General features: G+C 43.5%; 1 protein-coding gene across 1 annotated transcript in view; it reads left to right on the top strand.

Moving 5' to 3' along the window:
- Positions 1-3,471: 3,471 nt before the first annotated feature.
- The window catches only part of LOC103180771 (regulator of G protein signaling 22), a 34,975-nt gene continuing 14,396 nt past the window's right edge, over positions 3,472-24,050 (top strand). Inside the window, exons 1-19 of the mRNA XM_042331679.1 lie at positions 3,472-3,565; positions 4,832-4,860; positions 5,411-5,473; positions 5,817-6,038; positions 7,059-7,144; positions 8,170-8,335; positions 8,937-9,078; positions 9,493-9,982; positions 11,601-11,762; positions 12,011-12,200; positions 13,630-13,760; positions 14,070-14,163; positions 17,618-17,743; positions 19,124-19,225; positions 19,487-19,681; positions 20,172-20,258; positions 21,184-21,359; positions 21,584-21,746; positions 22,852-23,010. Coding sequence (XP_042187613.1) covers positions 3,472-3,565; positions 4,832-4,860; positions 5,411-5,473; positions 5,817-6,038; positions 7,059-7,144; positions 8,170-8,335; positions 8,937-9,078; positions 9,493-9,982; positions 11,601-11,762; positions 12,011-12,200; positions 13,630-13,760; positions 14,070-14,163; positions 17,618-17,743; positions 19,124-19,225; positions 19,487-19,681; positions 20,172-20,258; positions 21,184-21,359; positions 21,584-21,746; positions 22,852-23,010 — 2,877 coding nt within the window. The remainder of the gene's footprint in view (positions 3,566-4,831; positions 4,861-5,410; positions 5,474-5,816; positions 6,039-7,058; positions 7,145-8,169; positions 8,336-8,936; positions 9,079-9,492; positions 9,983-11,600; positions 11,763-12,010; positions 12,201-13,629; positions 13,761-14,069; positions 14,164-17,617; positions 17,744-19,123; positions 19,226-19,486; positions 19,682-20,171; positions 20,259-21,183; positions 21,360-21,583; positions 21,747-22,851; positions 23,011-24,050) is intronic.

Raw genomic sequence — 24,050 nt, forward strand, 5'->3', positions numbered from 1 at the left:
TTAAATTGACGCGTGCACATTAGTTGCTGCATTTAATTACAGGTACAAAGTCACGACACTTGAGTGATTTACTGGGACGTTTCGAAGGCGATGACGGTTATCGAGCATTAACCTTCGCTTTGAGACCCGTTGCTGTGATGCACGTTTGAAAGGCACCACAATAATAATAATAATAATCCTCGCATTTGATACAGCGCTTTTCACGTGGGGAGGACGTCCCAAAGCGCTTCACGGAACGCACTGTAAAGCGAATGGACTGTATATTCGTGGGCGAGCGCGGCAGCCAGTTGCGCGCGGCAGTGTCCCGCCAACAGTCGTGGATTTGACAACGACCAATTTTTTTTATTATTATTGCGTTTGGTTTTTGGAGGGGTTGTTACTGGTTGTCTTGTTGTCTCAACGCGGTGCCAACAGAGAGTGGGACAGCGGAGGGTCTGAGGTGTTGGGAGACAGCGATACCTTTATGACGTTTGGCTGCAAACCTGAGCACATACTGAGGGCAGTGACCTCACCCCAATACACTGCCTTCCTCCCCTCTCTCACACACACACACACACACACACACAGTGCACCTGGTGCACAATATTTGTGTGATCAAACACAGTAATATTCAGGTCGGGGGGTGCGGGAAAGATTTGCGTCCCAAGTGCGAGGGTTTTGCAGCGCTCGGGTACTGTTTGCTTCAATCCTGTTGTCCTCTCTCGACGCCCATAGCAACACCAAACTGCAAACAACACGGGTCAAACCCGAGGCAACAGATAGCGACGTCCACACGGACCGAGTCCCGCAGTTCCTGCCTCTGGTTCCCGGTTTATTGGTCTCAGGTGATTTTTTTTTGGGGGGGGGTTTGGGGGGTGGGATCGATCCCCCAACAGTCGGCAACTCGGGATCTTCTCTCCACTGCAGTTGTTTGTGGCTGAGAAACCTCCAGTGGCTCTCAGTCATCCCAACTGATCCGCATTGCTATGGAAGAGTCAGCTTCGGGCTACACCTGTTCTCCAACCGAGATGTGAGAGCACCAAACTCAACATGGAAAGGGGAAAGATGACAACCGGTATGTAACTGCAGATCGCTCCTTGTGGATAGGTATTAACCCTCTGAAAGTATCTGATTTAGTTAATCACTGCACAAAAGTTTGATCCAGTGATCTGTGGACAGTTTAACAACAACAACAAGATTCCATTTATAGAGCGCCTTTCACGTCAGGAGGACGTCCCAAGGTGCTGCGTTTAATGCAGTGCGTTAAGGAATAGCGCGTGTGACAGAGCTCTCCAAATTCTTCCTCCCGAAATGTATGACTTCACACTTTCCTGCATTAAATTTCATCTTCCATTTCCACCCAACCTATGCGTGCCTGTGACCTTCTGAAGTTGCAGTACTTGCAAATTTCTTCGTGTGAGCTACACTCCCTATTTTAGTGTCACCAACAAAGTTAGAAATCGTGCCAGAATCCAATATGTTGAGAAGAGCAGCGGTCCTAACACCAACCCCTGGGGTACATCACTATTTACATCTCTCTATTCTGAATAACAATCATATATTTCCCCCTCTCTGTTCCCTATCCTTTAATTTTCTATCATCTTTCTATTAACACCATGCACCTGAACTTTTATTAATGCAAAACCAGTTCACATTTACAGGAGTCCTGTAACTCAGTAGTTAGAGCAGGGAGAAACCTTGGGCAAGTTTCTTTACTCCTCACGCCTGATAATAATCCCTCAAAAAAAACAATAAAGTTGGTCATTTCAATACAACAACAACTTGCACTTGTATGGCGCCCTCCACGCAGGGTGCGTCTCAGAGCGCTTAACAGTCGCGGAGCCTAACTCCGAGCCGGAGGGAGGTGACCGTAAGTACGGTTGAACAGGAAAGTTTTCAGGCAGGACTTGAGAGAGGAGGCAAGGCAGAGAGATTGAGGGAGAGTATTCCAGAGTTTTGGGGCGTAGCGGCTGAAAGCGCGACCTCTGATAGTGGGGTGGGTGGTGCGAGGGATGAGCAAGAGGCCAGTGCCAGTCAAGCAGAGGTGCCGGGTGGTGTATTGGAGAGTGAGAAGGTCAAAGAGGTAGGGAGGTGCCGGTAGTGAAAGGATTTGAACACAAGAGTGAGGATCTTGAAGTCGATCCATTCAATGATGGGGAGCCAGTGGAGCCTGGCCAGAACTGATGAGATGAGGGTACGGAGTTTGGTCCGGGTCACTATGTGGGCAGTAGAGTTTTGAATGAGCTGGATCTTTTGAATGGTGGAGCTGGGGAGACTGGCGAGAAGTGTATTGGAGTAATCCAAGCGGGAGATGACAAATGCATGCACAAGAGTTTTGGCTGCATTTGGGGTAAGGTACAGTCAGAGGCGGGCAATGTGGTGGAGGTGAAAGAAAGTGGTCCTGATCAGGGACCGGATGTGGGGGAGGAAGGACAGTTGGAGGTTGAACCGGACGCCTAGGTTGCGCATTGTTTCAGTGAGTCTCAGGGAGAGCCCAGGGAGGTTGAGGAGTTTAGATCTGTAGGAGTGAAGACATTGACAGGAGCAAAGGAATTTGACTTCCATCTTGTTCATATTCAACTGCAGGAAGTTTACACTCATCCAGGCTTTGATGTCTGCCAGACAAGCTGATAGAACATCGTCAGACCTGGGGTTGGTACTGGAGGAGGCAAAGTAGATTTGCTGTCATTCGCATACATGTGGAAGTTTACCCTATGTCTGCAGATGACATCACCCAGAGGGGGCATATAGATAAGAAAATGAAGAGGGCCAAGGATGGAGCCCTGGGGTACCCAGTAGGTGACCTGGCGGGTGCGGGACGAGAAACCATTTGCCGAGATGAAATGGAGGCGCTTGGTTAAATGGGACTCAAACCATGCGAGTGTGGTCCCACTAAGGTAGATGAGGGAGGAGAGCCAATGGAGGAGGATGGCATGGTCAACTGTGTCGAACGCAGTAGAGAGATCCAGGAGGATGAAGAGGCAGAGGGAGCCCCGGTCACAGATAGAGAGAATGTCGTTTGTGACTTTGACAAGAGCTGTCTCTGTGCTGTGGGCATGGAGAAAAACAGACTGCAGGGGCTCGAGGAGGGAGTGGAGGGAGAGGTGTGACTGAAGTTAACCTGCAACAATGCGTTCCAGGACTTTGGTAAGGAATAGGTAGGTTGGAGATGGGATGGTAGTGTATGAGATTAGAGGGATCGAGGGTGTTTTTTTTGAGGAGGTGTGTGATGACAGTGCTTTTCAGGGGGAGTGGAACAGAGCCTGAGGAGAGAAACTGGTTGACCATATTGACAGGCAGTGGGAAAAGAAGGAGGAGTTGAGTGAACAGCAGCTGGGTGGGGAGGGGGACAAGGCAGCAGGTGGTGAACTTCATCTGGATGATTATTGTTGAACGGGAAGCGGGAGAAATGGGGGCAAAGGAGGGGTAGTGGTAGATGCTGTGGCGGAAGGAGAAGACAGTATGGATAGTCTGGATGGGGTGGAAGGGGACATGGGGGAGAAGGATGATGCAGCCAAATGGATGTTTTCGATTTTTGAGGCAAAGAAGTCTAGGATGGAGGAGGTGATGGACTGCGGAAAACATGGTCTTTTGGATTGTTTTTGGCCTCCAGGATAAATTTCGAGTAAAAGTCCAAAGTCCTCCAAACAATCCATAACTGTTTGTGGGACACTGCTGTGCGTACTTGGCTGCCACGTTTCACCCACAAATATACAGTCAACTCACTTTACAGTATATTCCGCTTTGAGACATCTAGAATACGTAAAAAGCTCTATATCAAATGCAAGGATTATGATTATTATTATTTATAAAGTGCCTTTCATGCCAGGAGGACAGCCTTTTACGTGGCACTTTATTAAAAATCTGATCTCATAACTCCAGAATATTTTACCCTCCCATCATAGCATCAAGCTGCTTTTTAAGTAAATCAAGTGCCCTGGCCTCAATCATCCTTCCTGGCAACGTGTTCCAGTTGTTAATTACAACAACAACAAATTACATTTGTATAGCACCTTTCACGTCAGGAGGACATCCCAAAGCGCTGGACAGAGTGTACACCCGAGCTAAGGGGTTGGGATCAGGAGGGGTGGAGGGCAAGGAAGATGGAGGTTGGAGGTGTGGTTATAATAATAATAATAATAATAATCCTTGCATTTGATATAGCGCTTTTCACGTCAGGAGGACGTCCCAAAGCGCTTCACAGAACACACTGTAAAGTGAATTGACTGTATATTTGTGGGCGAACGCGGCAGCCAATTGCGCACAGCAATGTCCCACAAACAGTCGTAGATTGAAAATGATCAATTTATTATTGTTTTTGTTTTTTGGAGGGATTATTATTGAAGTAAATTAAGTAGGGGAAGATCTTGAGTGGTCCTTGTAGGAGGCAAGGAAGGGGGCGAGGCGAAGGGACTATGGGATGGAGTGTTAAATGGTCGTAGCAGAGGAGCTGAAGGCCAACTGTCCATGGTGGGGAGGGCAGGGCGGGGGACGTGGAGCAGACCAAGTTCACCGAGCAGAGGGAGCGGACAGGGGGTTATGGGATTAATAAGTCACAGAGGTAGGGAGGAGCAAGATCGTGGATGGCTTTGAAAGTCAGCAAGAGGATGATTCAGAATTAGTGTCTAAATAAAGTAAAACCTCCTGATATCTGTCTTGAAATTAACCCCTTGAAATTTTAAATCTATGTCCTTTTGATCTACTGTTGGTGCATCCTAAAATATTTATCTGGGTTTGACATTGCATACACCTCAATAAGGTCACCTCCTAAGGAGTTGTACTTATCTGGTAAGGAAGGTTTATGTGGACAGATATTAAAAAATACTAATACAGGAATTCTTTTCTCTTCCAGTACCTCTTGATATAACAGAAAATGACTTTGTAAGTAGAAGATGTTGAATGGTGATGTTTCCCTTTCTTTGCTGAGTTTTTTTGTAGCTCAGTGTGTCCAGGGCAGATAACGTAATGTTACCTTTGTCATGTGGGAAACCTTCACATAAAAAAGGACACGTTCCATGTCTTTCCAAGTAATTTTCAGCGCACAATACAAATTTTATGAAAATTAAAATGTTTTCATTTGTTACTCAGATTCCTGAAATTTAAATTATGAGAATAATTTATTATATTCTGTCAAATTATTGTACATAGTATCCCATCTAGATATCATTTCAAGCATTGCATTCCAATATACTTAAACATTTACCATTAAATCACATTCAATATAGTGTGGATTTCTGTAAGCATGAGATTAAATGGGTGGAATGACCTTCTTCATTTAAACCAATTGTGAACTCAAGAGAAATACTTAAGAAGGATAAAATATGAAAATCAGAAGTTTCATACTGTTGCACTAGATTGTTATTGTTATCATTTTTCTAAATGTTTAAGCATTCACGAGTCCATGTTACATTTTTATTTCTTCCATTTCCAGGAAGACTATTTAGTCATAGACAAACTGCTTGTGGATTACTTCAATGCATTTCTCTCTCTGCCAGTAAGTAGTGTACCCCCATCTTCACTCTGCCCCCACCCTCTGGAACTCCATCCCACAGTCCCTCTGCCTCACCCCCTCCTTTTCCTCCTTCAAGACCCGTTTCAAGACCCTCCTTTTCGACCGTACCTTCGGTCACCCTCCTTCCCCCCTACCATCCACCCTCTCTGATCCCGACCCCCAGCTTGGGTACAAAACATTGATTGTCCAGCAGATTGGGACATCCTCCTGATGTGAAAAGCGCTATTGAAAATAAAAATATCTTTTTCAGAGTAATAGTTGAATCCAAATAAAACTTTTGCCGCAACTTCTATGTTTATTTGCATTGAATTTATTTATTTTGCAGTGTTTTCCAAATCCAATAAGATTTAACGCAGAAACAGGGGTTTTTGAAGTTGTTGATGACTCTGAGAAAGATTTGAAAATGCAAATAAAAGCATTGGTGCGTGCTCAAAGACCCATGAATCCCATCTACAATGTGACAAGAAAATCAACAGGAAAGTCCCCCCCAGTAGTCAAAAAACCCACTCCTAATGAACTTAAGATACCAACCACTTTCATTGTAAAGGTTTGTTGAATATTTTGTACGTTTTATTGGATGTGAATGATTCTGGCAGTGACAATGCAGTTAAATACAGCTTTATGATAATAATAATAATCCTTGCATTCAACATAACGCCTTATCATGTCTTTGAGACATCTTAAAGCGCTTCACAGAATATACTGTAAAGTGAATTGACTGTATATTTTGTGGGCGAATCGCAGCAGCCAATTGCGCACAGCAGTGTCCCACAAACAGTCGTGAATTGAAGTGAACAATTCTTTTTTTTTGAAGGATTTATTAAAACCCGGAAAAGCAATTTGCCAATCTACTAACAACCTGGTTCCTACTTACTGCTCAGTAACAGAGGGGTGTGTGTGCCCAACATTTTGCCCTGCCAAGAATCGTAACCCAGGTCTCTCACCTGCGAGGCGAGTGCTCTAACCACTGAGCTACAAGACCCAGTGATAACATAGCTGTGGATTGTTTGCACTCTTTCTAGTTGGTAAAGATGACTAGAAGCTTCAGTTGGGTGATGTTAGGGTTAAGGGGAAAGGAGTTTGACAGGAGAGCTAAAAAGATAGATCTGAAGGCAGGTTTTGAAGACTGAATCAAGGCAGATTTGGGAACAGCAGTGGAGATGTAAACAATTCAGACAATTATTTAAGATTAAAAGCAAGATCAAGAATAATATATATAATATAATCTGATATATTTGAAAATATATTTTTATAAAACAAAACTGAATGATACGATAAATAAATATTTCCTTAGCTCGGAAATTCTTTGTTACGGATATTTGCTTTTAAAATAAAATTAGTGCTGTTTCAAAACCAATTGAAATTGAAAAGTAGCACATAAATATCTTTAATTTCTTTCAAATCATAGCAGTCCAAAACCTTTTGCTCTTCAATAATTAGTATAACACCAAATAGCGAATATATGGCAAGGCCAAGGATAGCTTGGGAGAGGGGTGAGTAGCCAGGAGAGGGTAGCAAGTAGCCCAGAGAGGGTATGGTAGCCAGAATGATTTTGTTTTGCTTTTAGTGTCTGGATCAGGAGCAGGGTGTTGCCTGGGTAAAAAAGGAGAGGCTGTCGGCGTTCCTCCAGAGTGACTGCTACTTTGAATACAGGTACAGGCACTGAATCCTTTCGTTGTACAATATGTTGATATTTACGTTCAACTCACAAACCTAACCTTGCATCTCGGTTTTCTTCATAATTCACGACTACTGTGTATTGCGTTGCACTTTGTAAATATGTATTTGCACAAGTAGAAACCACATTCATAATAGTAATAAAATTAAAATATCTGCTACCCTTTACCCCTTGGGGGAATGGGCTTGCCTGTAGGAGGGGTAAGGGGAGGGGGTTTGCTTGGGATTTAGGTGGGAGGGTAGCCTGGGACTATGAGAGTAACCTGGGAGAGGGGGCGGACAGCCTAGGCCTGTTGGCCACGTGTGAGAGGCCTTTGTGAGGGAGTGGGATCAAATCTTGGACATAGGAGTCCTTAGGTGCCATCCGACCACACAGTGTCCCACAGTGGGAAATCAAGGGAGTAACTGCACTTTATTAGAGAAAAGCTGTCCACAAAATATAGTTATAGTATTTGATGTGGTGGAAACAGCCAACCATTGTTAAAGATAAACAACTTATCAAAAGCATTACACAAGATTAGTCTGAACAAGATTAGTCTCTTCAGCTCACCCAGTCTTATCCTCTCAGAATACCCACCCAATCATCTTCCCAACAGCATTGAAATCAGCATCAAGCTGGGTTTTTTGAATGAGTCCAGTGTACTAGCCTCAACTACCCTTCCTGGCAACCTGTTCCAGTCTTTAATTCTCCCCTGAATAAAGAAGAAAACTTATTTCCATCCATTTACAATAATTTTACAATAATAATAATCCTTGCATTTAATATAGCACCTCACATGTTAGGAGGATGTCTCAAATCAATTCACAGGCTTAAACCTTTGAGATGTCCTCCTGATGTGGAATGCAAATTGTATTGTATATGCTGCAAAGTGTAGCGACAGTATATTTGAAGGCAAATGTGGAGTCAGTTTGCACACAAACAGCTGTAAAGTCACTTTTATTTTCATTTGTTGCTATTGCATTTTACTGCACAAAAGCTATGTTGTGGTCATTACTAATAGGCTTGGAAAGTTGTTGTCTCAAATAGAGTGTGCCTCTGGTTCTGTGCTACCACGGATTGATCGCACATTCCAACCGTGGGCTATAGAAAATGTAGAAGTGGCTCCAGAGCCTTTCGTTGGAGAGCTGACAAATTCCTTGAAGCAGGTGTACACTTGCTTTGGAGAGGTAAGGCTGAGCTTATCTAAACAATGCATGCAACAAACAACATGTTTTACCATTGCACCTTTCACATAGGAAGAACACCTCAAAGCATTTTACAAAGACTGAATAGGAGTCCAAACTGGGAGACAGGAGAGGTTGGGTGGAGGTGGCTAAAGGTACAATTAAAGATAGGAGTTGTATACGGGTATTGAAAGCCGAGAAGGAGGGGGCGAGTGGACGGAATTGGGCAGAGTTCTAGCGGGTGGAGGAGTTGAAATCTTGCCCACCAGTGTTCTGGCCTCAACCACCTTCGTGCTAGCTTGTTACAGTTGTTAATTGCCGACTGAGAAAATTGAAATTCTCCGGTGTCTGTCCCGAAAACTTTTGTTTTTACTTTTTCACTTTTGTAATTCCAGGCCATAGTACCATGTATAGCTATACCCCCAGCTTGAGTGCAAACCCTGGATTGTCCAATGCCTTGGGTCGTCCTTCTGACCTGAAAGGCGCGATATCAATGTAAATTTGTATTGTATTCTATTGTATTGAGTATGAATCACCAACTGTGAACTTGTTTTGGAATGTAATAATGTGAATAATTACTACTCTAATAACTTTGTCTACATAGGCCAGCATCACCGAGAATAAAGTAGTGTTCAGTGATGCAATGTTACCTCACGAATCAACAACTACAATGTCTGTCAGGGGGTCCTTACCCTCAAGCTCAGAGGAAAAAGAAACTCGAGAGATAATTTCTACAAGCCACTTGAGTAAGGCTCTTAATGTAAAATATTGTACTGCACAGAATAAATATTTTTTAAATGATTACATTTTCTTTCACCCCTCAAATAATTTTCTTTGTGCACACTGCTGTGCACAATTGGCTGCCGTGTTTTGCCCACAAAATATACAGTGTATTCACTTTACAGTAAGTGAAGCACCCTACACTTGTACACTGTCAGTGCAATTTGCCCCTGACATTTCTATAAATCTATTTCAATTGAATTTGTTTAGGCCTGGAATCAAACATCTTGCACAATGCCTTTGCTGCGTACCAGACAAGCAAACCAAATTTGCGCATTAAGGAAATAGCAAAAGAAGAAGTTTGCGATTCGGGAAGTTTCCGACCTAAAGTACTGGGTGATGAATATACGCATGTGTTCACGAGAATCCTTTGATCTCAGCGGGAACAGTATTCTTCCTGCCAGAATCAGAGAAGTGCGAAGAAGAGGAAGAAAAGACTGAGGAGAAAAAGGAGGAAGGAACGATTGAGGAAGAAAAGTCCAAGGAGACAAAGGAGAGAAAAAAGGATGAGGAGAAAAAGGTGGATGTGAAAGGAAAGCATGGGAAAGGAAAGGAAGAGAAGGAAAAACAAGCAAGCGATGATAAGGAAACAGCCCAAAATGCCGAGACTATCCTACCTGATGGGCAAATAGCAGCACAGCTTGATCAACCTGAGGTCAGTGATGATCTGGACAAGGAATCTGAAAGCGAGGAGGACAATGAAAATGGGCCCTGCTACTTGAGGCAACGCCATGGTTATAACCTGAAGAGTCGAAAGGGAATTGAAAAATTTGAGCACTTTCTCGAGGGTACAGCTGGGGAGAAATACTTCCGCCTTTGGATCGACATAGAAAGATTAAGAGTCATCACAGATGCTAAAACGAAGCAAAGGTTAGAATCGGTTCAGCTTATAGGCATAAGGGGATTGTAATTGGTTAGTTAATATTATCATTGGCTTTTTATAACAACCATGAATGCTTTGAGATGTCCTCCTGATGTGAAATTTAGTTAAAATCCAGCAGTACCCTAATGCACACTCTGCGATCCCCAAGCTTTGGCTTTTGCTAACCTGACCTCATATTCTCAGAATTAGGTAAACAGGATACATCCCTCTGGGGAGAGAGTGTGCATTGCATTCTAGACATGGGAATTTCTATGTGTAGGTCCCATACTTCGGTGGAATTGTCAATCTCGTTTGGATACTGTTAAACGTGGTCATGGGTTTCCTAATCTGTCTGACTGACCACAATTTTTACATTTTCTTCTGAAGAAGCTATGTTCATTTAGCAAAGAAATCCTATATTAGACATACTTTGTCCTATCTATGAACAATCCAATTCTCCTCAATTGCTTAAGAGTTTATTCAATTAAAGGTAGACATACAGACTTTAATTCCAACTTGTGACAGCTATTCCTTGTTGTGGCATTACAACAACAACAACAAATTATACTTGTATAGTGCCCTTCACGTCGAGGGTTTCTTGGACCCGAGTTCGGAGTTGGGGTCAGAAGGGGAGGAGGGGGTTGCGAGTGGGAGGGTGGCCGGAGGTACGGTTGAAGAGGAAGGTCTTTAGACAGGACCTGAAGGAAGCAAGAGTGGGGGTGAGGTGAAGGGATTGCGGGAGAGAGGTCAAGAGTGTGGGGGCAGAGATGCTGAATGCCCGACAACCAATGGTGAGGCGGGAAGTAGATCTCAGTCTGGGGAGTGCTGGAACCCTACAATTGGCCTCAGTGCTCTAATTAGAGAGCATGAATCAGCAAGAGTATTCAAGTCCTGATAGTTTAGATAAATTTAGTTTAGATAGTGGAGTCCTGTAGCTCAGTGGTTAGAGAACTCAACTCGCAAGCAAGAAACCTGGTTTTGCTTCCCGACAGGACAAAACCTTAAGCAAGTTTCCTTACTCCAGACACCTGATAATAATCCCTCAAGAAAAAAAAACATTAATAAATTGATCACTTCAATCCACCATGGTTTGCGGGACATTGCTGTACGCAATAGGCTGCCGCGTTTCGCCCACAAATATCCAAAAAATCTTCTTGGTCTTATAAGGGGAAGACGGAATAATGGCTATTCTGGAAGGATGTGATCAAATTGATTAAATCTTGAGAAATTGTTGATTGTTCAAAACATTCCTTCCTCATCTGTCTCCTGAGAAATAACATTTTGGAAAGACTAAATCCAGCTGGTAGAGTTGTGCTGTACAAGTGCTCTGACAGTTCATTCATATTAATGAATGTATACAAATGCATCTCAGAGTCCCTGTCTTTCAAGGTCAGTCTCAAGACCTCCCTCTTTGACTGTGCTTTTGGTCATTTTTCCCTTCCCTACCCCCTTCAGCTCTCACCCCTAGTTCAGGTGCAAAGCCAACGCTGTCAAGTAACTTGGGACATCCTCCCATTGCGAAAAGTGTAATTATATTAATTTTATATTGTGTTTTTTTACATTTATTTTTGAAGGTATTGAATTTGTTTGTCTTTTCCCTCTAAATTGTTTTTCGTTTCCTTGAAGCCAAATAAAAAAGCTACGGAATCGGTATTTATTTAATGGAGGAGAATACTGCATGAATGCGGAGACACTTTCACGACTGGGTCTATCATATGCCTCACTGTGGACGGAAGAAAACCTGTCTGATGCACAACCAGATATAGTGGAGCCTCTGCTTCTGTACTGGTGAGTATGGGTGCAAGCGTAGGTTTGATAGTACCTATTTTGAAATGAAGCTTTGCTGTGTACATTGTGGTTCAGGAAGTAGCATTTGTAATGTACAAGAGACCATCATCAATTTCACTGGAAGCTTTTTTTTAGATGAGCCAGATGTCTGATCAGGTGTAGAAACCCATCACCACGCTCAGGAATTTTCAAACCAGACTGAGAAGTTTCTCTGTGTCACAATTATTTTTGTATTCAAACAATTATAGGGGACCCAGGTTCTGTATTAAACAGAATTTTCCTGCAATACATGCTGCCTTTCCTCTGAAGAATTGGGAAGAACGTCAGCTAAGACCCAAGACTGATGTGGGCCCATTTCCAGAAACTGCTGTCACATTGCCAATTCGACCCAAAATAACTTGCCCTTCAGAGCTCCAGAGTTCAAGTTCAAACAAACAGGTTAGCTTTGTACCAACCTTTCTAAACTCATACTGAAAAGTGATTTTCAAAAGTTGTTTTTCCAACTTTGCTCATTCCAGTGCACTTCTAAATATCCGGCTGCTTCTTGGATGTGCAGAGGAAGGTATTAAAGTGCTGTGAAGCACATTGAGATGTCTCAAAGACGTGATAAGGCGCTATATCAAATGCACGGATTATTATTTTTATTATTAAGCGGAGTACCTCAGAACTCTATACTGGGATCCCCACCCCACAATTTTTATATTAATGACTTGGATTTGCATACCCTATGAAAGGTAGTTACATTTGCAGATGACTCCAAAGCAGAGGAATCAAAGGTCTTACAAAAAGAATCTTCATTAAAGTATGCACACACTCTGACGCCTGGCAAATGAAGTTCAATACAGATAAATGCAAGGTACTACATAAATAGGAGGCACATATGTACTCTATAGATGGGATAGAACTTTCCAAAGGAAAATCTGCAAGAGGTGGTCGCGCACCATGTCACAACATTGTGAGACAGCAATAAACAAGACAAGCAGGATGCTTGGCTATATTGCCAAATTAGTTGAGTTCAAGTCCTTGGAAGTCATGTCAAGGTATACAGTGCTCTCTGGTTAGACTGCGTACAATTCTGATTACCATAACATAAAGGAGCTGCCCAGGTCCTAGACCTGTGAGGAAAGAGAGTTGAGATGATGTTGTAATGGCAAAGTTGGTATCCTTGAAGGATAAGTTCAATTGGTCGAAGAGCCATTTTACAAGAACACATAGAAAACTGTAAGATTGATTTATTTTAAAAAGGCCATCTTCAAAATTATTTTCTTTCAGCATGAAAGTGACAAAAGTAAAAGTACCAAAAAGAGACGTTTGTTAAAAACCAGCAAAGCTCAGCGACCAGCAAAGTGTCCACAGGAGGTCCGATTCAACCCATTCCTCCACGAATTACAAAATACGAAGGAGTGAGTTCAAGTGCACCGCCATAAATAAAACGCTTTAAGGATTGATTGCTTTCCTTATCAGGGCTGGAGGAGAGAAGATGCATAATGGTGGATTGAAGACTGTGCATTGAGTTGTGCACTGCTGAGATACACTAATGGAGGCTGGATACATTCCTGCTCTTGGTTCCCCACGAGCCTCAGTGTTCTCCACAGGCCCCGACATTCCCTACTGACCCCAAAGTTTCCCACTGACCCCAATGTTGCTCACTGACCCCAATGTTCCCAACTGAACCCAATGTTTTCCACTGACTCCAGTGTTCCCCACCGACCCCAACATTCCCCACTGACCCAACATTCCCCACCGACCCCAACATTCCCCACCGACCCCAACGTTCCCCACTGACCCCAGTATTCCCCACTGACCCCAATGTTGCTCACTGACCCCAATGTTCCCAACTGAACCCAATGTTTTCCACTGACTCCAGTGTTCCCCACCGACCCCAACATTCCCCACTGACCCAACATTCCCCACCGACCCCAACATTAAGGTGGCTCATTCAAGGGGTTGGGAAGTGTGTCTAAACCATGGGCAGGAAGATGATGACAATGCTCTCATGTATTTAATGCTGACTTGCGTTGACCACCAGGAAGCTCACAGTGAGTTCCTGTTATCTCCCATCTGCCTTATGAGCGTCATACCTGCACTTGTTAGATATCAAACATCCAACTCGTACTCACCTGCTTTGGAGAGAGGAAAGCCATGGGTCTCCTTGGACCTGAGCTGGGTAGAAATGCCTCTACGATATCAGTACTTCTGATGCAACATCTATTCATTATAGCTTCCCATGTGAGGAAGATCCTGACAAGCCTTCTATTTTTATGTCTTTTATAAAATTAAGAATCCTTCTTCCATTGTTTTCCACAGTACAGTTCCAACAATGAGCATTTGGTCTCAGATCTCACAATCAGATACCGAAGAAATGCGAAAAACAATGGAAGAACAACGTAACGACAAAGTGGTAAGTGTTGAGCAGAAAACTTCAAACAATGGAAAAGAGTGAACAACTTTTTACCGTGTTCTAGAAATAGACAGCTTAAATGCTCTGCTCACACACTGCCTCGTTTGTCATTCCAAGTAAGAAAGCTAACTTATATGGGCTGACTCTAGAGACAAAGTAATTCAGACGGGAGGTGACAAACGCATGCACGTGAGTTTCAGCTGCATTTGGGGCAAAGTACGGTTGGAGGCAGGCAATGTGGCAGAGGTGGAAGAAGGAGGTCAGAGACTGGATTTGGGGAAGGAAGGACATCTAGGGTTTGAACCGGATGCCCAGATACTGGTTTGCAAATGTCAGCTTGTGAGATTTGAGGTGAAATTCACAGCTGCTGAAAATCACAAAACTGAAGTCTGATCTTCCCTAACTCTGTGAGTTCCTAACCCCCTATCAACCTGTCCTCTCCCTTTGCTCACTGGGCTCCTGCCTGCTTCACATCCCCCACCTTGCCTGCAACACCATTGGTGGGCAGGCCTTCAGCCTTTCTGGAACTCCATCTCACAGTCCCTTTGCCTTGCCCCCTCCCTTGCCTCCTTCAAGACCCATCTCAAGGCCCTCCTCTTTGATAGTGCCTTCCGTCACCCTTGTATCTGGAACTAGAAGTCACAAGCACAGTGGCTAAGTTTGCATATGATACCAAACTAATGAAGGTGATAGATTGCGAAGCTGAAAAAGATAGGTTAGAGGAGGATTTGGACATATTTCGGAATTGGCCAGATAGGTGACAGATGAAATTCAATGTGGAGAAATGTAAAGTACTTCTCATGGGGACAAAAAATCCTGGAAGGAATTACCCTCCCCACTTTCCACCCCTCCCGATCCCAACCACCAGCTTGGGTACGAATCCCTGATTGTCCAATGCCTTAATAATAATAATAATAATCCTTGCATTTGATATAGCGCTTTTCACGTCGGGAGGACGTCCCAAAGCGCTTCACAGAACACACTGTAAAGTGAATTGACTATATATTTGTGGGCAAACGCGGCAGCCAATTGCGCACAGCAATGTCCCACAAACAGTCATAGATTGAAAATGACCAATTTATTATTGTTTTGTTTTTTGGGGTCGCTGAGGGTGGAGGGTAGGGGGGGGAAGCAGAGAGATCGAAAGCACGGTCGAAGAGGAAGGTCTTGAGATTGGTCTTGAAGGTGGCAAGGGTGGGGGCGAGGCGGAGGACTGCAGGATGGAGTTCCAGAGGGTGGGAGCAGAGTGGCAGAAGGTCCGCCCGCCAATAGTGGGGCGAGTGAGGTGGTAGACGTGAAACAGGCCGGAAACTACTGAACTGAGGGAGTAAGCAGGATTGTAAGGGGTTAGGAGGTTGCAGAGGTAGAGGGGAGCAAGATCATGGAGGGCTTTGAAGGTGAGGACCAGGATCTTGAACTGTATCCTCTGTGTGATGGGAAGCCAGTGGAGTTGGACAAGGATGGGGGTTATAGGGTCACGGAGCCTAGTATAGGAGAGGACAAGGGCTGTAGAATTCTGGATGATCTGCAGCCTATGGAGGAGGATTTGGGGAGGCCAACAAGCATTGCGTTTGCATAGTCGAGCCTCGATGTAATGAAAGCATGTATGAGGGTTTCGGCAGCCTGCGATGTGAGACAGTGGTGGAGCCGGGCAACATCGCAGAGGTGGGGGAAGGCAAAGCTAGTCAAGGGGTCAAATGTGGGGTAGAAAGGATAGTTAAGGGTCAAACAAGACGCAAAGGTTCCAAACTGGCTTAGTATGGTGGCGTGTGCATTCTTGGAGGTTGATGCTGTCAGGGCCTGAGGTGAAGAGGCGCTGATGGGAGTCAATCAGGAGAGCCTCGGTCTTGTTGACTTTCAACTGAAGAAAGTTAGCTTTCGACCAGGACTTGATGTCCAACAGACATTCTGTCAGGTCAGCAGTAGTCCTGGAGTCGAGGGTGGAGGCAGAGAGGTAGAGTTGGGCGTCATCCGCATACATGTGGAAGTTGACCCCATGTCCGTGGATGATGTTACCAAGAGGGAGCATAGAGATATAGAAGAGGAGGGGATCAAGGACAGAGCCCTGAGGAAAGCCACACGACATGGTCCAGGGGCTAGAGGAGAAGCTATTTGTGGAGATGAACTGGAGGCCATGTGAGAGCTATGATCTGAACCGGACGATCTGAACCGGAACCGTCAGCGCCTCCTCACCTCAGGCGCTGACAGCATCACCATCCATGGTTACACACTCGACCTTGCTAAGCCAGTCTGGAACCTTGGGGGTTTTGTTTGACCCTCAACTATTCTTTCTACCCCACATCTGCACCATGTCCCGCTCTGCCTTCCCCCACCTCCACAATATCAATTTCAGCTGGGGCATTGTTGGCCAGAACATCATGAGAAACTCCCTGCTCTTTTCAAATAGTGCCACGAGATTTTTAACATCCACTTTAACTACAGATGCGACCTCAGTTTAATGCTTAGGTCTTTGTCTGGCAATGTTAGCAGGAGCTGAGCGGGAAGAATTCCTGGTCGGCCTTTCCAAGTCCTGCTAATGAGCCAGACTGGCTGATCTATCATCAGCCAGCCTGGTGCATCTGTGGAGTCCTGTAGCCGAGTGGCTAGAGAACTCACCCCACAAGCGAGAGACCTGTGTTCAATTCCTGGGCAGGGAGAAAGCTTAAGCAAGTTTCCTTAGTCCATGCACATGCCTCTGTTTAGCTAGCAGTAAGTAGGAACCTGCTTGTTGGTCAATTGGTGGGTTGCTTTCTGGGGGTAATAATCCCTTCAAAAAAAATAATAATTTGGTTACTCAATCCACAACTGTTTGTGGGACAATACTGTGTGCAATTGCCTGCCGCATTTCACCCACAAAAAATACACCAACAATTCAGTTTACAGTAACCCTGTGAAGGGCTTTGAGACATCTCGAAGATGTGATAAGGCGCTATATCAAATGCAAGGATTATTATTGTTATCAGCAGTGCCTTGGAGTACTGTGAACCCACCTAACTCAGGATCTGGTCTCCAGAGGATTGACTCGATTCCAATATCCCATTGCCAAGGATGTCACTTTGGAGACCCGTTTACCTTCCCTCCTCTGCCAAGAAGTATAGTGACTTATTATTACACTTCAATAATGTGTTACATCTAGGGATAATAAGATATGGGCATGAAATAGTGCATCCTGTTTTCATTCACTTTCAGTGGGAACTATTTCACATAGGAAGAAATGGCACTCTATAGGGAAAGTTAACCCTTCTTGGTGGCTTTTGATAAAGCATTGATCGATTAGAGTTTGCTGACAAAGCGAGGCAAGAAAATGTAAATGAAAATAAAAATTAAAAGAATGTTTTGTTTTTTCAATGCTTTACAAGAAATTTCTAAATCACCGCATTAAAAAAGTTAATGATTTTACTGACTGTTACAATGAGGGCTGCCTATGCTAACATGTGAACATATGTCTCTGCAGATGAGGAATGCACGATACAAAGAAGCTATGTGCAGCGAGAAAATGGAATACCTGCTGCAAACACTGTACCATGATAACAAAGCTGGTTACTTCTTCACACAATTCTGTGAAAAATCACATCAGTCAGTGAGTAATAAAATGATTATGTAGATTTACATAGATTGAATAACATGAAAATAGGCCATTCAGCCCAACAGGTCTGTCTGTGCCAGTATTTATACTCTACACTAGTCTTGACCCATTTTTTACCCTTCTATTTCCCTCTTCCTCATGTGAAGGTCTAGCTTTCTCTTACGTATATGTACACTATCTGATTCAACCACCACTGCAGTCCAGCGAGTTCCACGTTCTCATTAATCTCTGCGTGAAGTGATTCCTCCTAAATTCTCTTTTAGACCCCTAGTTGCTACCTTATACTTCTGTCCCTGGTTACAGATTAGCTGTTAGCTGATTACTTAGCTATTACCTGTTGTAATAGTGACAGATGTCAGATCTAGACCCCAAACCCTCCCATTATTGCCTCATTTGGCTGGAGTTTCACAAATGAGATTGTGATCTCCCAATTCCATGTTGCTAAGTGTAATGGAACAACGAAAATGCCCTGTGAACAATTGTAGGAATCGCAAAAGAATTTGCAATTCACTACTGATTCTCGAGAACCCTGATTCATGGAACGTTGCCTTCATGGACGTCAGAACAAAGATCAGTGTTTTAGAGGTTCAGGTGTAAATTTTCCAGGATTTGTAAATCGCAAATCCATTTGTAATACCCAGAATTTGAACCCAAATATGTATCCCTGTATGCACTAGAATGTTTTAGTCAACACTTGCCATACATTTTACACTTCTCTGTGTCAGCCTAGCTCATTTAGTAGCACTCTCGCCTCTGAGTCAGAAGGTTATGGGTTCAACCCCATGTCAGGACATGGAACTCATATAGTCTATGCTGACACTGCAATGCAGTGTTGGTTTCATTGTCAGAGGTTTCATCCTTTGGATGAGATATTAAAACAAGATTCCATCTGCTTGTCCAGATGGACATTAAAGATCCCATGGCACTATCAAAAAGTGAAGGAAGTTTCTCCCCAAGTCCTGGCCAGCAGTCCTCCAGATAATATTGGTCGTTCAATCCATGGCTGTTTGTGGGACATTGCTGTGCACAAATTGGCTACTGTAATTGCCCACAAAATGCACATAACTGCATTATTTTACTGTATATTTTGTGAAGCACTTTGGCGTATCTCAATGATGTGATAGACCACTACATCAAATGCAAGGAATATTATTATTATATCTTGTGCGTATTGACTTCTGCATTCTGATGCTAAATAAATTCAAGTTACTTAAAATATATTAGCTACTGAGTAAATGGCTGTTTTTCAACACAGTAGTAGCTGCATGGGGGTCACTACACTGGACAATAATAGGCCAATACAGGTATATAAGTGTAAATTGTAATTGTATTGTGATTTTTTTAAACTAACACATTTTCTTTTATTTCTTGTAGATATGGAAGAGCGCTGCTGATTTATGGTTTGAACTGCAGGAATATCATCGGCTCTTCTACGCAAATAATTTTCAACCTTTCAAACTCAGGAGGCAAGCTCAGGCAAGATAGCAGTTTTTCATACCTACCCCTTTCATTATGTGTGATTTTTGGTTTGACAACCTTTAAAGGGGGAGATTTGTACAATATAATAAGCCTCTGTCTGCAGAAAATGTCTTCATTTGTGGGCTCTCACACCTGAACGTCCTGCCCAAAGAAATGTCCATTGCGCAGCCCATTATAACTCAAACTGACTGTTCAGATTATCCATTCCTATGTTGGCTCTGCTGGTCCCATGTGTTTCTTTGTCGGCATTTGTTTCAGTTCATTTATGCTTCGTTCATTATTGAAAAAGCTGCTTCGGACATTGAGGTGGATGAAGACATAAAGAAAGAAATTTATCACAAACTGGAGCCGCCGTTTGAGGAACTGTTTGATTTTGCGGAGGAGTACATTCTCACATTGCTACTGGTCCCTTGGATGCGCATGATCGAGACTGATTTGTCAACTTACAGCAAGGTAAAGTCAGTGTGTTCAATCCCATGCTCGTGGCAAGTGGGTAATGAGTTTTGTACTTTTGCAGACTTGTACTCAGTTGAAATTCCCTTGAGATTCAGATCAGTACAAGATACTTTCTGTGTGGGACACTACCATTATGAGCCCTTCTTTTCCCGCTCGATCGCCTGGGAACTGCTTACAGGTTGTCACCTCCAGCTGGGAATCCCATGTGCATCTTACTCACTGTTTACAACTGAAGATACCCTTAGAGACAAGGTCTCAGGAATTGTCATGATGTACATGGGTACCTTGCTGGGAAGTGCAGTTTATGCTATGAGGTATTTTTTCCAGTCTGAAGGTAACTGTTGACTGTTTTGCTGTGTGTAGAAACAGTAACTAATAATTTATTCAAATTGTTGTACTACCTGCATTGCAAAGTAAAATAGAAAATCTGCCTTTTATAATGCTCTTCTCTTGCTAGTGATTGTCAATGGAGTTCCCTTATCTTTAGGTAATGCAGTTCAGCACCTTGCAAAACTTGGATTCTGTCTATTGCAAGCATCTTCAGGAATTACAGCGAAAGTTTCTGCCACCACAGGTAATAAACTCTCGGCTCTCAAAGGAACACCCCACGTCTTAAATACACACAAAGTGAATGAAGCAATCGCTTCTGCAGTACCAGGCATCTAAATGCGTGGATTCAATACTACATTATTGTGTGGTGCCAATGCTGAATTGGCGATAAATGCACTGAATTTCCTCCTACGTTGAACAAGCGGTGATTTTGAATTAGATGCAGATCAAGATTTTCACACCATCCAATGCCCAAATCAATGAATGGCAGCCCACAGGATGTGCCGTGCAATTGTTATTTGCCTTTTTAAAAGAAGTTTCAAATTTAGACTTTGACCTCATAGTCTAGGCTGGCACTCCAGTACAGTGCAGTGGATGACTGCCTTGCCAGAGGTGCCAACCTTTGGATGAGACATTAAGCCAAGGTCCCATCTGCCTGTTCAAGCGGACATTCAGGATTCTATGGCACTATACAAAAAGAGAAGGGAGTTTCACCTGGTGTCCTGGCCAACAATCCCTCAGATAAAATAAGCACTCATGTTATGACTGTTTGGGACATTGCTGTGGAAAAATTGGCTGCCACATTCACTTACATACAGACAGTCACTACACCTTACAATAAATTCTGTGAAACGCTTTGAAATGGCTCAACAAAGTGTTAAGGAGCTATATCAAATGCAAGGATTATTATACATAAACGGCACAGTCGACTGAGGGAGAGAGCTAAAACTGGGTATCTTTCACAAATTTCATTTTTTAAATTTGCTTTAGTCATGTGTTCCTTTATTTTAAATGAGGACGGAAAAAATGGTGGGGGAGGACACACATTGAAAATTCTCATATATACAATGTGTGTTCATAAATGCGGAGAAATCCTAAAGTGTAATATTACTTTGTTTGCTGAACCAGTGCCTGTCAGAATTAATTCTGCTAATCATGCTTTTCTTTAGGAGTTTTCTCTTCAGCCCTGTGCCAAGTCTTCAATGCGATTATTTGACAATGCTGTTGATGTAGACCAATGGAAGATTGTACCTGAGGAATTCAGTAATTACACACTAAACATGCTTTTTCGCAATCGCATAGAACTGGGCAACTTTCAGCAGTACCTAAGTCAGCGTTTTGTGGGGTGAGTGAATGCCCTTCTTCGCATTATAAAGTATTGCACTTTTCACATAATAATAATAATAATAATAATAATAATAATAATAATAATAATCTTCTTCCAGGCATTTGACATAGCGCCTTATTCTGTCTTCGATACGTCTCAAAGCTCTTCACCGGAATATACTGTAAAGTGAATTGACTGTATATTTTGTGGGCGAAATGCGTCTGCATCTCTTTTCTTTACAGCATAGATCTCAAGTGCTGGTTGGACATTGAACAGTTTAGAAGAATAGCTCACCATGCTGAAGCGTTGAGAAATGCAAAGTCTAAGGAGATCAAGAGCACCTATCTGAATCGCAAGTATTTCTTTGGACCTGGCAGCCCTGCTTCAGCTAATGAACAAGACAAGGTAACCAATTGTTAATTTTTACAGTGCATGAAATGATGCTTCATGTTCTGATTCTGGATCTGTCATATCAATCATATCTGTCATACAAAGAGTTACATAAAGTTATGCAGAGTGATATAGCACAGAAACAGGTCATTCGGCCCAACCAGTCCACAAGTCATTTTGGACCCGGCAACAAATGAAAACAGCCTACCAACATCCACCTTCTTGAATACTTTTATAATCTTAAATCCCTCAATTAGGTCCTCTCTCGATTGTCTTATCTCCTATCTGCCTCTTATTTTCTGGTAGCTGCATCCACTCATCGCTGGTAACATCCTGGCTAAATCCACACTGTTCTGTCGAATGCTACAATATCCTTCCTGTAAAGCTCATANTTTTTCCAAGGGCCTTGCTGCTTCCGCTGCTAAACATTGTGTGGCCCCCTGCATATATGTGTCAGCTCGGCTCAGTTGGCCACAATCTCACATCTGAGTCAGAAGGTTGTGGGTTCAAGCCTACACATCAGGATTTGGAACCCATATAGTCAATAAAATGCAGTGCTGTGGGTGTGCTGCATTAATGGAAATGCTGTCCTTCAGATAAGATGTGAAACCAAGGTTCTGCCTGACTGTTCAGGTGGATGTTAAAACTCCCGCTGCACTATTTGAAAAGAGAAGGGAGTTTCTTTTGGTATCCTGTCCAACATTCCCCAACATAAAAAAATGGTCACTCACTTCATGGCCCTCTATGGGACATTACTGTGCACATAATGGCTGTGTTTGCCTACAAGAGCACCTACCTGTCTAAGAGCACAGTCACTACAATTCACAGTTAAAATCCTGTTAAGAGTTCTGAGACATCTGGATGAGGTGGTAATATTAATAATAACCATAATAATCCTTATATTTGGTATATCACCTTTCACATCAGGATGAGGCCCCAAAGCCCTTGACAGGCAACACTGTAAAGCATATTAACTGTTTCTTTTGTGAGTAAAAAATTTGATAAGGCATTACATCAAATGCAAGGATTATTGTTATATATCTTATTGCACTTATATTTTTTTGGGAGGAAATAATTTTAAGAAAAAGAAAATTAATTTGTGTAAAATTATTTTATCCAGGTGATGCAGTTGGCTGGGGGTTGGGGAAACCTACTCCACGATCAGTTGTCTTCGGAGGTGCTGGTCGAAGTGCAGAGAATAGTGAAAAATCGTCTGGAAAAGAAATGGCTTCCCATGTTTCTGGCATCGCCGGAGTTTGCTCAGAGACAGCACACACAGGTACATTAAGCCAGACACTCCATCCATCAGCACCGAGCATGGTCTGTATTTGTGACACTATATTTGGGCATTGACTAAACCAAACCAATTGGCTTATACTTGGAGTGTAAAAAAGCATTGCAAGGTATAATGTGATAATTATCATTGGTAATAATTAGGACAGTGTTGGTTAATATGCTTTGAAACAACAACAACAACAAGATTCCATTTATAGAGCGCCTTTCATGTCGGGAGGACGTCCCAAGGCGCTGGACAGTTGGGTCAGGACCCGAGCAAGGGGGAAATGGTCAGGGTGAGGGGAGGGAAGGGAGGGAGCGAGGAGGGGGTAGAGAGTCGAGAGGGGAGCTGAAGGCACGGTCAAAGAGAAAGGTCTTGAGACCGGCTTTGAAGGAGGAAAGGGAGGAAGCAAGGCGAAGGCACTGGGGGATGGAGTTCCAGAGCCTAGGGGCTGAGAGGCTGAAGGCCCGGCCACCGATGGTAGGGCAGTTGGGGCGGGGGATGTGGAGCAGACCGGAGCCAGAGGAACGGAGGTTACGGGCAGGTAGGTAGGGGGATAGTAGTTCGGAGAGGTAGGAGGGAGCAAGGCCGTGAATGGCCGTGTAGGTGAGGATGAGGATCTTGAATTCGATCCTCTGGGGGATGGGGAGCCAGTGGAGGTGAGCGAGGGTGGGAGTGATGTGGTCGCGAAGCCTGGTGCGGGACAGTACACGAGCTGCAGAGTTCTGAATGACCTGTAGCTTGTGGAGGGAGGTGCCGGGAAGGCCGGCGAGGAGAGAGTTCCCATAGTCCAGCCTTGAGGTGATAAAGGCGTGGACTAGAGTTTCAGCAGCGTGAGGGATGAGGTAGTGCCGTAGTCTGGCGATGTTTCGGAAACAGTCAATAACTGGACTGGACTCAGGTATGACACTTTCCCTGACTCCGATATAACGGTCAGGCTCGAAGGTGGCTGTAGTGACCTTGGCATTTTTAGCCCTTGGAGTAAGATGCCAACTGAAGTTGGATTATTTTTAGTTAAACCAAGTTGTCTGCTAACCAGCACT

This window comes from Callorhinchus milii, unplaced genomic scaffold (assembly GCF_018977255.1).
Source record: "Callorhinchus milii isolate IMCB2004 unplaced genomic scaffold, IMCB_Cmil_1.0 Scaffold2, whole genome shotgun sequence".
NCBI lineage: Eukaryota > Metazoa > Chordata > Chondrichthyes > Chimaeriformes > Callorhinchidae > Callorhinchus > Callorhinchus milii.